At 27.2% G+C, this 15,912-nt stretch overlaps 1 protein-coding gene across 1 annotated transcript in view; it reads right to left on the minus strand.

Annotated features, from left to right (window-relative positions):
• Positions 1-846: 846 nt before the first annotated feature.
• Positions 847-15,912, minus strand: part of LOC100208408 (EF-hand domain-containing family member B) — a 34,653-nt gene continuing 19,587 nt past the window's right edge. Inside the window, exons 5-12 of the mRNA XM_065799096.1 lie at positions 9,107-9,413; positions 8,842-9,030; positions 8,557-8,623; positions 6,750-6,841; positions 3,166-3,366; positions 2,609-2,665; positions 2,335-2,443; positions 847-935 (exon numbers count right to left, since the gene is read on the minus strand). Of these exons, the coding sequence (XP_065655168.1) occupies positions 2,339-2,443; positions 2,609-2,665; positions 3,166-3,366; positions 6,750-6,841; positions 8,557-8,623; positions 8,842-9,030; positions 9,107-9,413 (1,018 nt within the window). The 3' untranslated portion in view covers positions 847-935; positions 2,335-2,338. The remainder of the gene's footprint in view (positions 936-2,334; positions 2,444-2,608; positions 2,666-3,165; positions 3,367-6,749; positions 6,842-8,556; positions 8,624-8,841; positions 9,031-9,106; positions 9,414-15,912) is intronic.

A 15,912-nucleotide genomic window follows, 5' to 3' on the forward strand; every position in this document is an offset into this window, starting at 1 on the left:
AAATTGGAGAGAAATTATTCAATCTTATTTTTAAAAATGAGATTTGCAACTACTTTTACCAGAAGAAGAATAGATCGATTTATATTTTGTTTAGAAAAAGATTAATTCGATTAAAGAAACATTAATAAAACTTTACGAAATATGAGAAATTTAAAAAAATATACTCCTAGAGGAGGAGGAGGCTCTACGAATCCTCTCAATCCTATGCCTCTTACATCAATACAATCGAGTTTATATCATTTACCTCCATCTTTTACTTTAAATAATTAAAATCCTCCTAATAAAAAAAAGTCTACGTTTTGACTCCTATAACTAAATTTTTAGGTTTTTTGCGAAGTACCCAATTATGCCGCAGTTTCTTGTTTTATTCATACTAACCAAGAATTGAAAAAATTGTGAATTAACTTCTCTATTTATTAGAAATGTGTCAAAATTAACTCTTAACCTTTAAGTTCATTTCCCACCACGTCCCTGGTAGTACCGCGCTCAACTTGTTTCTCCGCGGAGCGGCCTTGTTCGCCAAGGTTCGTTTTTCGGAATTATAGAGTTGGGAGAGGGTTATAACCACAAGTAGCCTCCTCATCTGTAGTGACCTTCTTGGCCTTGGGAAGGTGAATTACAAAAAAAACAAAACAACCTAAATCATCATTCGGTCACTCGTGGATTACTCACAACGCATTACTAAACGATAAAAACGAAATGATGATAAAAAAGATGAAAATCAAAAACGCAGTATAATGAATCAGCCCTCAGGCAGAAAACTTTATTGCGTGATTTTAAGGCTTTTTGTAAAGGTTATAATGTCATTTTATATTTTGAAACAAAAAAAATAAAAAAAAAATCAGATTTAAAAAAAAATATACATTTATTCTGTAAAATCATTTTAGAAAAAATAAATTAGCTACTAGCAAAATATCAAACGTCATCATGGTTACCTAAAAAAGAAATAATATACCCAATTAAGGCGGTTTTTAACTTATATTTTGTTCTCTCTCTCTCTCTCTCTCTTTATATATATATATATATATATATATATATATATATTATATATATATATATATATATATATATTATATATATAATATATATATATTATATATATATATATATATATGTATATATATATATATATATATATGTATATTTATATATATATATATATATATATATATATATATATATATATGTATATATATATATATATATATATATATATATATATATATATAATATATATATATATATATATATATATATATATATATATATATTATATATATATATATATAGTATAGAGAGAGAGAGAGAGGAGAGAGAGAGAGAGAGAGAGGGGGGGGAGAGAAAGAGGGAGATAGAGAGAGAGGGGAGAAGAAGTGGAGAGAGAGAGAAAGAGAGAGAGAGAGAGGAGAGAGAGAGAGAGAGAGAGAGAAGTTAAACTTGCACCGTACTGGTACATATTGTTTATAAAATCAATTATAAAAATATTTATTTTTATTAGCGCATCTTATTAATTTTAATTCATAAAATAGTTGAGATGTTTTTTAAACGTTAATTACAAATAATGTTGTCTAAATATAAAAATTAGAGAACAAGGCTTGAGAATTACAAATAAACAGCTGGATCAATTCTTTTGAACCTCAGCGTTGTTAGGGCTTTTATACAAATAATAAAGCATTACAAAACATTGGGTGGATATCAAATTAATTACATTGTTGGCTCTCATTCTTAAAATAAAAAAGGCTTTTCAAATTTAATTTAAAATAATTAATATAGTATCTTTTCAACTTTATAATTTTCAAATATCAGTGCAAAATTAAAACATGGAAAGAATGTTTGTAAGTAAAGGACTTAGCAATAAAACTGAACTTTGTTCATAGTACACGTATTTAAATTATTTTGTATGTTAAAACTTTCTGCATTACAAAATACACAATAATGCCTTTAATTTTAAATGAAAACTTTAATTCACTATTCTTAATACCAGTACTCATCTTTACCATTACAAAAGTCTTACTAAATAAAGCTAGTGATAAAATAAAAAGTAAAAATGAACACAATTATGAGTTTAGTTTTATAAAATGGATAAATCAGGAAAAGATGCTAATTTTTTTTACTATATTATGCAAAAAAACCAAAATATAAAGACTCTTTTTTATTTTTGTGCCATCATCTTTGAAATGATCTTAATGCTCATGTTCCTTACTAATTGGATTAATACTTTAAAAAATACGTAGAAGCTGGAATAGTTTACTTTGAATAAATATCACTAATTTTAGCATTATGCATTTTACAAATGGATTTTGAAAATATAAAAAAGTCTTAATTATATCCTACTTTATTATGTGATTTGGCTGAGTTTCTGATAAAACTTTGGCTTGTTTGCAAGAGCTGCGTGTATTGTTGCTTGAAAGTCATTACTCACTTTTATACGTTCTACATTCGACTAAAAAATAAAAACCATTAGTAATATTTTTAATAAGGTGAGACAGTAACATTTTATTTAGGCGAAACATTAGTAATATTTTTAATGAGGTGAAACAGTATTATTTTTAATAAGGTGAAACTGTAATATTTTTATTCAAAATTTACAAAAATGATTAAAACTTACCATAATCTCTTCAACAGATTTTTGATGTAAAACTGACTTAAACAACTCAATAGAAACCTATAAATTATTTTTGTGTTTTTAATAATGCCAAAGTAAATACATTATAAATAATACATACTAAATGTAGCAAAAATCTGGCACTATATATAAGGTGAAGTTAGTTTCAATATGCTGCAAAAATACCTTGTGTCAATTTCTGGTCAACACAAGATTTATTTAAACTTTTTCGAATTTTAATTTTATGTTTGTGTTTTAAATAAATGTAAAAATGATGCAAACCCTCCTCTCTTATTTTATTATCAATATTAGATTCAAAACCTTACAATAATTTTTAGAACCAAATTAATTGCCATTGAAATTGATTAAATTCCTTTGATAGGAATTATGAACCTCACTTAGAGATTAAAGACACTACACAACTTATAAAAAGCAAAGTAACTGTGTTAGTGAAATGTGATTTTAAATTTCCTAAATTAAAACCGCTTAAGTAGTGTGGTGAAGTTTGGAATTATTATTAATTAATGGGGTAAAAAGAAGAGTGTTATTAAATTTCCTACCTGTCCATCTGAACTTTTACTTTGTGCTTTTTTCCACAACTCACAAAAAACATCATCAGTAATTTCGACTCCAATGGCAGTAAAAATTTTCTTAATCTCTTCTGAACTTCTTTTTTTACTTAAGTCAAAAGGTTCCACGCCATATTCTGAAAACTTCGATGGATTCATTAAGGTATAAAAGTTATGTTGGTCTCCATAGTTCTGTAATGAAGAAAATATTTGCTACATGAAAATTTTATACTATTTTAATAAATTTAAATTTAGATTAGTTGTAAGTATTAAAAATGCTACATACCATTTTTTTCTAATAAAAGTACAAAACAAAATGAACATAAAGTTTTCTACAAGACTAACATTAAACAAAAAAAAAATGTTTCAGTGTTAAATATCTAATAGCAAAGAAATTCATACTTTATTATCATCTCAAACTTTATTGAATTTAATAATGAAAAACAATTAAAAATTCTATTAAACAATAGAACATTAGATCATTAGAACAATAGAACAATAGAACATTCCTCAAAGAAATAAAAGAAAAAGAGCTTACAACTACCAATTTTTTATTTGCTTTTACTTTATAAGTGGATAACATGACTTTGAATGAAAAAATGTTTTCTTGAAAATTTATGGATTTAAACATTTAGTAAATATTCTAACTATTTTGAAATATAATCATGTCCAAATTAAGGATGTTTTTTGATTTTATATAAAACAATTTAAAAACTAAGCAAAATCCTAAAGATGTTCAAAAATGCTTACACTCTGTTTTAAACAAAAAATGCTTACACTCTGTTCTAAACAAAAAAAAAAAAAAAACTTGAAGAAACTTTTTAAAAACACAACCAGAAGTAGTTGTATTAAACAAAAATTAATTTTTACTTAATTCATTTTATTTAAAACCTAAGTTATAGATTGTCAAAGATAAGGTTTTTATAAAAATTTTCGATTTAGGTTTTACTAGTTCGCCTTAACTATGCTGAGAATGAACTATATTTATACTCTGTTAACTTTATTATGTCATAACAAATTTATAATTATGATAAAAAATTTAAAATGAACTATAATAAACTGTTTTTAGACTTAGTTAACTTTATTATGTCATTTAAATATAAAAAATTTAAAATGAACTAAAATGAATGTTTACACTCTATAGAACTATAATGAACTATGTTTACACTTTAAAGAGTTTAAAACAAAAAAAATTTGGTTTTATATACATATATTGGTTTAAACTCCTTTGTTTAAAAAAAAACGCAGTTTTAAACAACTTTTTTAATTAAAAAAAATCATTAGTCATTTTACTTGAGTAAATTATATTTTTACTAACATTACTGTTGAAATTCATCAACCAATACATCATTATTTAATGTTCTATATATAAAAACAAGCTTTGCCACTTTTTCTACTCCCATCTTGTTTCTTAACTTAGAATGAACAAGTCCAAAAGTCAAAAAAATTATTTTAACTCCAGCACTAGAAGTTGGTGTTTAACAAACCTTCAATATCCATGATAATGTTGCAGGCCAAAGATTTTAGAGATTTCCACCACTTTTTAAAACAAATTCACTATACAAATAGCTTTTATCGTATGGAGCAAAGTTCATTTTCAACTTAAATATTATTGGTAACAAGTTCTTAAATTCTTTATCTGCAAAGGTGATTGCAGCTTCATTTTGATTTTCAGAAAGATTAGATCCAGAATTTAGCATGTTTGCAAGGAAATGAGCATCACTGACAGTCTAAAGAGACCTAGTTTTCAATATTTTTTTTTCAGTTGACAAAAATGGTAACATGTTTATTCTTATAAAGAACATATTCTCTCTCCTCTTTCCTTCCCACTTTGTCAAAAAAAGAAGGTATCCCCGAATAATATATATACATATATATATATATATATACATATATATATATATATATATATATATATATATATATATATATATATATATATATATATATAATATATATATATATGTATATATATATGTATATATATATATATGTATATATATATATACATACATATATATATATATATAATATATATATATATATATATATATATACATATATATATATAATATATATATATATATATATATATACATATATATATATATAATATATATATATACACACACACACACACACACACACACACACACACACACACACACACACACACACACACACACACACACACTATATATAAATATATATATTTATATAAACAACATTCCTAGCATGTTCTTCCTATCTACTCAGTCAATCTATATATATATATATATATATATATATATATATATATATATATACATATATATATATATATATATATATATATATATATATATATATATATATATATATATATATATATATATATATATACACATTAACCTGTTGCCACATTTAAAAACAAATAGGCAATGCCAAATAAATAACATACTGTAAACTTCATATATATAAGAAATTAATTTTCAGAAACATCTTTATGATTATAACATCTTTATGATTTTAAGTAAGTGCATTCACATTTACATGAAAGTATTTACATGAAAGATATAATTTTATTTATAAATACAACTCAGGCTTTCTTTCCTGCTGAAAATTTAAAATCGTTTAAAAAAAATTAGTTTGGTTTAAATTGATATTTTTTCGATTGGTTTAAACCATTGATTTAAACCTATCAACCCTGATAGTAAGTATAAATTTATTTATATTTACTATTTATATAATTATTTATACTTACTATTTATATAACTGATAGGTTTTATCATGATTTAGATAGATATTAAGATGGTGTCTCGATAAAAAATACTTATCTTGTGAAGATATTAAACGCATCTGACTACTATTTGTATTATTACAAACACTATAATGGACATGGCTCTAAAGAGCTAGCGTCTCTTGTGCCATCTACTAAAATTTATTCTTGCGTTACTCATCATTCTAATAAGTCTCATCTTTATTCTGCAACTGTTCCTAAGTGCTTCAAAAACTCTTATTTACCTAGTTTTTTCCTTTGAACATCAGTTCTTTGGAATTTGCTTCCTTCATCTTGCTTTCCTGATTCATATAATTTGCAATCTTTTAAGTTGTCTGTCAATCGTTATCTTGCTCTATAAACTTCATCTTTTCTCTTCCAGTAACTTCCTAATCTAATAGTGGTTGCTTGCAGTCTTGTTGGCAGCAAAGATGTTTAAAAAAAACAACAACAATTTTCTAACTTTAAAACTTAATATTTCCTAATAACAAAAAATAAAAGTTTCATGAAATTTGATAACACACACAACACATATGTTGAGAAAAAATAGATATTTAAAACTGAAAGTGATACAATCTAGATCTCTAATAAAAAGTTACTCTGACATAGAGAGGGTACTCAGCAACTATATCTACAAAAAGATGGAATGATACAAAAAAAAGGGTTGAAAAGACAATACTTAAATGGCATCAAAAGTGTATTTACTGGATTTAATGTTGAAATTATAAAAAATAAAAAGAAATTTAAAAAATTATAACTACTAATAAAATACCAAAAAATACATATGACTAAAAAAAATATCAAAAATAAAAATTACCCTTATATCTCCAATTTTTCTTAAAGTCGGAGGAGGAAGATCATTTCTTATGCTTGGGATGCCATATGATCGTGAACATGAGTCTATTTTTCCTAAATAATCAGGTGCATTTTAAATGAGTAAAAAAATTTACTGACTACAAAAAAAGCTCAAAAGAATCATCAATGTATACTGGTTATAAACTATCTAGAGTAATAGTTTTGTCTGTGTAAATCAGTTTTGAGTTTTAATTTTATTTACATTTTGGCTTTAAAAGATCATTTAGTCAATTTTAGATAAATGGTTGGTAATATTGAAGTTAAGCATGTTGGATAGTAGACATACTGAAAACATTATGCTTCCTTCCATCATATAGAAAGATGAAGATATAAAAAAGAACTTCTTTTGTTATAAATAAACACAGAAAAGAACCTTCATTATATATAAACTGACAATATTCTGACAATTTTTGACTGGTGGAAAGTCATTTTACATAAATATATTTTTCACAATGTTCTTCACAATTACTAAATAATTCATAAAACTGACTCATCTTATTGTAAAATATGTAAAGCAGCACAGCCAATGGCAGTGATAGCATCCCAAATTTTAACTGCTGGACATTGCTTAATGGAAGGTGCAACAGATCAGAGATTAAAACATTCGGGGAGATCACAAAGAAAATCTTTGAACTTTGTGGGGACTATCACTCACACTAGGAGGCAGATAAGTAAGAATTTGAGAAATTGAAATATGTATGTCTTTCAAATTCACAGTCAAATTTTGTATGTTTCACGTTTTCAGAGTAGTTTTCTCAGTCTTCCATAGAATTTCCCTGGAATAATACCATCTGTTGACTTGATGCATATACTTATATCATGAACAGTTGGGTTGGGCTTCTTCAAATGTGCAGCAATTGTTTGTTTAGACTTGCAATCATTTATTTAGACATGCAGCATGTGATTGTTGAATGTGTTATTTTGCATTTATAAGTAATTACCTATAATAATTATAAGTGGTCATATCTTTTAGGCCATGTATGTATGTATGTATGTATGTATGTATGTATGTATGTATGTATGTATGTATGTATGTATGTATGTATGTATGTATGTATGTATGTATGTTTGTATGTATGTTATAATAGAAATAAGTATTCTCTTTTTTTGAATTTTTACTTAAACTCATTTTTTTTAAGATCCAGGTTGACTTAGATTTGAAAAACTTTTTTTTCATATTAGAAATCCTTCGAATAATCAAGGGTAAAATAATAGCAACCCCTAAAAATAATTTATATAAACTTCTTTTTAAATCTTAGAGTTATTTTTATTACTTACAACACATTAAAGAGGTGACTATCAACATTATTATAAGTAAGAGCTTTAAGAACTACCCAAAATTTATTTTATTTTATTTAAACAAAGGTATTTTTTGAATTTATATAGACACAAAGATATTTAGTTAACTTTATATAAACACACAAAAACTGTTGAATTCAAAGTAAAGAAAAATAGGTATTAATTTTCTGAAAGACTTGTTTAAAAATTTAATTAACTTCCAATTACAAATGTTCAGTTACCACTAATTTCTTATAAATTGACTCTATTTTTGTAAAAATTGCCCAAAATTCCAAAATATAATTTAGACAAGTTTAGTATTTTAAAAACAATTTATAAAAATTAAAAATTTTTCTCTCAAATCTGATTTAAAAACTTAATAAATATGAAGTTTTAACATTTTTTCTAAAAGTATATTAACTTTAAATCAAGATAAAAAATAGGAGATGTAGTAAACAATACTTATTAACTTTTTTAGTATAACTAATTACCTTTTTGTATCTGCTTAGGTTCATCCTTTTGTAAAACCTCATTGGCATTTGATTTTATTTCAAATATCTAAAAAAATAAATATATGAGCCTTAAATGTTAAATCATCTGGTTTTAATTTTGTGTGTAAATATATGCAAATAAATGTATGGATTATTTAGAAAAAATCAGAAAAAGCTAAACACTTGCAAAAAGTTAAAGTGATTATTTTAATATAATAAAATAAGTACTTAATTAAAAAAAAAAATAGAGACATTTTTTAGGAAGAAGCATTCTGTATTACTTACTTTTTCAATATCATCAGACAGTTCTTCTTTCCAATTAAGTATTTGAATAAGCTGAGAATAGTTCATTTTTTGGTTTCTGCTCCATTTCAAATACCGAATAAAATTAGTCAGTAGCTTCTTATTGATTGGAATCCCAGTTTTCAAAAAAACCTCCTCAATCTTTAATAAATCAATCAGTCCAGTGTGGTTCTACAAAGTTAAAACAGAAAATATTTTTTAATGATCTCTAATTATAAACAAGTAACATAGAAATGGTTATAAATACCTTGTCTTCACAAATAAATTCTTTTTCTAACTCTTCAAAGTTTTCATAGTTTTTATTTTGCAGCTGATTTCTAATTTTATTTATGACTAATAAAAGATAATTTTTTTCTACAGAAGAGCAAACAGTGTTTCTCATATAAATTAAATCTCTGGCACATGTTTCATCAAGTGGTATTCTTATACCAAATGCATGATTTCTATCTACATTTAAAGTGTTTCTGAGGGGATCATGACAAATTCCTATTTTTGGAGAATTGCGCTCACAAAAATCATCTAATTGTTTTGAAATAATCTTTACTGACTTCTCACTAACAAAAAAATTAAAAATAATAAACAAGATTTCAACATTAATATAAAAGTATACAATATCAAAAATTTACATAACATGTAACTTTTTTTAGTATTTATTTTATAGTCATATGTGAGTTATTATTAGTTGAATTCAACATTATTAACAAATTATATTTTAAATATATATTTCTTAAAATATATATAATTTTATTTAATCTTTTGTGTCATCAAAACTTTTGGCAATTAGTAAAGTTATATATAATTTTTCTTAACTCTAAACAATGAGCATAAATTTAAAAAAAGTTTTTATTTGATTTTTTTAAAACATGTCAATAACTAAAAATGTTTAATTTAAATCTAAAAAATAATATTTATTGTTATAATAATATTAATCACCTAATAAATATAGTTAAAGATATGATACGTAAACCTTGCATATTACAAAAATAGGATAAGCAAATTATTTAACAAACAAGAATTCACGCTAGGGACAATACTGACTTGTCAAATGGAATATAAATAACAACTTTAAATTATATATATATATATAAATATACATATATATATATATATATATATATATATATATATACATATATATACATACATATATATATATATATATATATATATATATATATATATATATATACATATATATATATATATATATATATATATATATATATATATATATATATATATAATTCAATAATTTAATTTATCTATATTCATATTTTTTTGCAAAATATAAATTATGTAGAAGTGCTAAACCAGTTAGCATATATTTAAACACAAACATGTCTTCATATTAAAAATGTTAAACTATCCAAATTGTATACACTGTAGATGCACAATTTTCTTTTTTCTTGAATATATATATATATATATATATATATATATATATATATATATATATATATATATATATATATATATATATATATATATATATATATATATATATGTATATACATATATATGTGTATATATATATATATATATATATATATATATATATATATATATATATATATATATATATATATATATATATATATATATATATATATATATATATCTATTAGGCTGGCGCAGATGTATTTTTGATACATTGTTTTCAGTTTAGGATGTCAAATACTGGATCTTCTTGACTCAATGCGTGGGTTTTGCTTGTGACTCAATGCTTGTGTTTTTATGACTAGGCAACTCATTCTATTATCTCCTAATGAGGGTACAGCTCTAAAACCCAGATTTATGGTTCTGAGGCCGGCTGGTAGTCAGGTTTCCTGAACTCTGTGGTAGCTCTCAGAGAGGCTGATTCCATCAACAGCTGAAAAATATCAAAGTATTAACAGTGCCATGTTGCGCATGGATGGTGTCCCTGTTTGTACTTTTGGTGTGCATTGTGGAGGCCACATTTGGAGCCTTTGTTACGGCTTAGGGTTTATTAGTAGTAATGAGGCAATTGCTTGGGCTATTAAACAGTGTTCTGAGTACTATCTATGCTTTGAGTCAAGTTCTTCAATCTAATTTAAAAATGAATAAAGTACCAAAAACTATAAAACACAAAAAACCATCATCATCACCAAGTTCTCTAAACCTATCAATCCCTAATATTTGTGGTCTTCGAAGTAACTTTTCTTCTGTTGAGTCTTATCTCTTGCAAAGTTCACCAGACCTACTTGCTCTTTGTGAGACTAATTTGAGTTCGGCTGTCTCATCTTGTGATCTTAGTGTTGATGGTTATCTGCCTCTAATTCGTAAAGACTCCAATAGTCACATGCTTGGCTTGGGCATTTACATTCGTAAAAATTCACCCATTTGTCGTAAAACTAGGTTTGAATCCACAGACTATTCTTTCATGTGCTTTCGTTTAGCACCACTTCACTCTATTGCCTTTCTCTTTGTTCTATATCGCTCTCCTTCATCTCAAGACTGCACTCTTTTTGACATTATTTCTGATCATATTGACCAAGCCCTCTCTCTTTATCCATCAGCTAATATAGTTGTTGACGGTGACTTTAATGCTCACCACTCTGAGTGGCTTGGCTCTAGTGCCAGTGACTCTGCAGGTATTACAGCCCACAACTTTTGCCTTTCTCAATCCCTAACTCAAATAGTCAACTGACAACCCGAATCATCTACCTTCTCTACTAGACTTATGTCTTGTTTCTGATCCTAGTCAGTGCTCAGTTTCTCCACATTCACCTTTAGGTTCTTCTGATCATAGTTTGATCTCTCTAAAACTAATATCTCATTCTTCTTCATCACCTGAATCCCCCTATTATCAAATCTCTTACAACTACAGTAAAGCTGACTGGGATTCTTTCCGTGATTTTCTTCGTGATGGCCCTAGGGTAGAAATCTTACGTCTTCCTGTCGACAAATGTGCTTCTTACATAACTTCGTGGATTCAGGCTGGCATGGAATCTTTTATTCCCTCTCGACGATTCCAGGTCAAGCCTCACTCTCCTCCATGGTTTTCCTCACACTATGCTGCTGCGATTGCCAATCGAAACTGTTACTTCCATATTTATCAGCAAAACAATTCTCCAGAAAACAGACGTCTGTTTATTACTGCTAGAAACAATTGCAAAAAGATTTTGTCTAACGCCAAAACCCGCTATTCTCAGGTCATGAAATCTCGTATCTCCTCTCAAAAATTAGGCTCTCGTGACTTCTGGAGAATCTTTAATAATATCAATAATAAGGGCAAATCTATAATTCCACCTCTCTTGTATGGTTCAGACTTTGTCACCTCACTTAAAGACAAAGCCGAATTGTTTGCTAAAAACTTTTCATCAATATCATCTCTTGATTCCACTAGTTGCGTTCTACCTGATATTGCCAACAAACAGGTTGATCCATTGTTTGACATTTATATCACTCCAGCATCTGTATCTAAAGCGATTTCCTGCCTAGACTCTTCTATAACTTGTGGCCCAGACAAGATACCTGTTATTGTCTTGCAGAAGTGTTCTCCGGAGCTGTCATCTATACTCTCAAAACTATTCAACAAGTGCAGAGTCTTGTTTTCCAACCTGCTGGAAAGCGGCATCTGTTATTCCTATTTTCAAAAATTCTGGAGAGCGATCTGATTCGTCTAACTACCGTCCCATAAGTCTTCTTCCTATCATTAGCAAGGTTTTTGAATCTTTAATTAACAAACACTTAATTTCTCATCTTGAATCTAATAACTTACTTTCTGACCATCAATATGGATTTCGATCTTCTCGTTCTACAGCTGATTTGCTAACAGTAATAACTGACAGGTTTTATCGTGCATTAGATGAAGGTGGAGAGGTTAAGGCCATCGCTCTTGACATTTCAAAAGCTTTTGATAAAGTTTGGCATGCTGGTCTTCTCCATAAGCTTTCTTCTTATGGTGTATCCGGCAACATCTTTAAGATCACTGAATCCTTCCTTTCCAATCGTAGCATAAAAGTTGTCCTCGATGGACAACACTCTTCTTCTTATTCTGTAACTTCAGGGGTTCCTCAAGGTTCTATCCTACAGCATGGGGCTCACAGTGGCTGGTGAACTTTAATTCAGATAAAACTCAGTTTTTTTCAGCCAATCATTATCGCAATAATTTAGATCTTCCTATATTTATGAACGGTGATGTACTCGATGAGTCACCTGCTCTTCATCTTCTAGGATTAACTCTTACTTCCAATCTTTCTTGGAAACCATATATCAAATCAGTTGCAAAATTAGCATCTGCTAAAGTTGCATCTCTTTATCGAGCTTGTCACTTTCTTACTTTGGATTCTATTCTCTATCTCTATAAATCTCAAATCCGGCCTTGTATGGAATACTGTTGCCATATCTGGGGTGGATCTTCTAAAGATGCCCTTTCTCTTTTAGACAAGGTGCAAAAAGGCATTGTAAACATAGTTGGACCTGCTCTTGCAGCCAACCTCCAACCATTATCACATCGTCGTAATGTTGCTTCTCTTTCTCTTTTCTACAAATACTATAATGGGCACTGCTCTAAAGAGTTAGCGTCTCTTGCGCCATCTACTAAAATTCATTCTCGTGTTACTCGTCATTCAATTAAGTGTCATCCTTTTTATGTGACTGTTCCTAAGTGCTCCAAAAATGCTTATTTGTCTAGTTTTTTTCCTCGTCAGTTCTTTGGAATTCGCTTCCTTCATCTTGTTTTCCTGATTCATATAATTTGCAATCTTTTAAGTCATCCGTCAATCGTTATCTTGCTCTACAATCTTTATCTTTTCTCTTTTAGTAACTTCCAACTTTAATTAGTGGCTGCTTGCAGCCTTGCTGGAAGCGAAGATGTATAAAAAAAAAAAAAAAAAAAAAATATACCTATAGTAAAAATGTTAAATATACAGTTTGTGGTAAAAAACAGCTCATAGCTTGTCTATGCTTTTCAAGTAAAGGTTAGATTACAACAAAACACATTAATTTAATTGAGGAAACTAATTAAATTTAATGATTTTTTAAAAAACTACAAAAACATAAATTCAAAACATTCTGAATGTTTTTATTCTAATTTTTTTAATGGTAAAACATGCGCGGCATGTTGCTATATCGACTTTCTTGTAGCCTGCTGCTAAAAGGAAGTGCTGCTACATCAACTATCTTATAGCAAGCTGCTACAAAGGAGTGTTGCTATATTGACTATCTTTGATGATGGCAGTATAATGATGATGGCAATAAAGACATTTTATATTAAAATTTTTTTTTAATATAAAAAACATTTCTCTTCAAAATTTTTCATTGAATAGCTCTCCCTTCCCCCATGTGAGCATTACTCGCGAGGGTAAAAACACATGACAATTTCTTGTGCTACATCTCGCGGTAGTTGCTAAATCCCACGGTAGTAGTGTAAAAGTTAAAAATTGACAATGCCTCCCGACTTTTTTTCTAAAGAACCTTTTTTTATTTATATTTTTTAAAAAACTCTAGATATAGAGGACTTTATTTTAAAAATTGACAATTGTGCCCCTCCACATCAAAACTTGTGTTGTGGGCCCTGCATAAAAACACAAGTATTAAATTACATATAATCTTAAAAAATAAATAAACTGTTAAAACTAGTTTTTATTCAATACTGATATATGTTATGTTTACTTTAAAAGTGAAACTTGAAAAAAATGTATAAAAGGTTTTATAACAAATTTTATTTATAAAAAGAAATCATGTCAAATAAAAACTATACTGCCATCATCATATCTTATAGCCTGCTGCTACAAGGAAGCTCCGCTACATTGACTGAGGGTTTAGTTAGGGCAGGCAGTCTATCAAATAATTGAAAAAAAAACTTTTTCTGGTCTTCAAAATAAAAAAAACAAACAAACAAACTTAAAACTGACCTAGTAATGGTAAAATGACCATGCAAGAGAATATATATATATATATATATATATATATATATATATATATATATATATATATATATATATATATATATTTTTTTTTTTTTTTTAAATGAAAAAATACAACTTTATAATGAAACTTAAAGTTTCATGCCATTCCGCAATCATCAGCCATATTATTCAAATATAAAATAAAAACCGTTATAAAAAATACAAGTTTAGCATTGCAACGGCATCTGACATCAAATATACGCGATCCGATATTTGCTAATCGCCGGAATCAAAGTTAGATTCCGGCGATTAGCAAATATCGAAGTAAAAATTTTTTCCTATGCGTACGAGCAAAAACCAATTCACTTTTTTTGTTAAGTAGTAATCGACTATCAAAAGTCATAATAAAATATTTTTCATTAATGCAAAGTTTACACTTTCTTGTAGATGGATTATTAGATTGACATCTTTTAATTATGTTCCACTTAATTATAAGCATGTTGCCTGCAACTTTATGATTCCAGATTTCTTTGGAAAGTTCAGTATCATTCCTATACCTGGTTGCATTAAATGATTTAAGGTGGTTTGCAAATCTGAGCTTGAATGCGTTTTCACTAATACCGATGTAAGATTTTTCCATAAGGTGATGTTAAAGTGGTTTTATATACAACATTTTTTGATAGACATTGGTTATTTAACGGGCATGCAGTTTTCTTAATGCAGTTGCAATTTTTATCATTAGCGGAGAGTTTGTTGCTCAAAATTTGTTTGTTGTGTGAATTAATAATTGATCGAATATTTGGCATGCAGCTGTAACTAATTTTTATTGTGTTTTTGTTGAAAATTTTGTGGAGCTTATGATGTGATGGAAAATGCAAATCAATTAAGTTTAAGAAAAGGTCTCCAATTTTTGTTACCACACTTTTACTGAAAGGAGGATTAAACCATATAATATTTCTTTTTTATTTATTAGTATTAGAAGGATTTAGATTTGCATGATAATGGAGATTGGTGTGAAATCCAGACTTTTCTAATGCGCCTTTATAAACAGGAGCAGCCTTTTGGAAAATTTTTTTGCTTGAAGAATTGGAAGATAATCTATGTTTAATTGAGGTTGGTAATAGTTTTAAAATGCTTGGTGGACGGTCGGAACTAGCATGGATATAAAATTTAATGTAGT

The sequence above is a fragment of the Hydra vulgaris genome, chromosome 06 (genome assembly GCF_038396675.1).
Source record: "Hydra vulgaris chromosome 06, alternate assembly HydraT2T_AEP".
NCBI lineage: Eukaryota > Metazoa > Cnidaria > Hydrozoa > Anthoathecata > Hydridae > Hydra > Hydra vulgaris.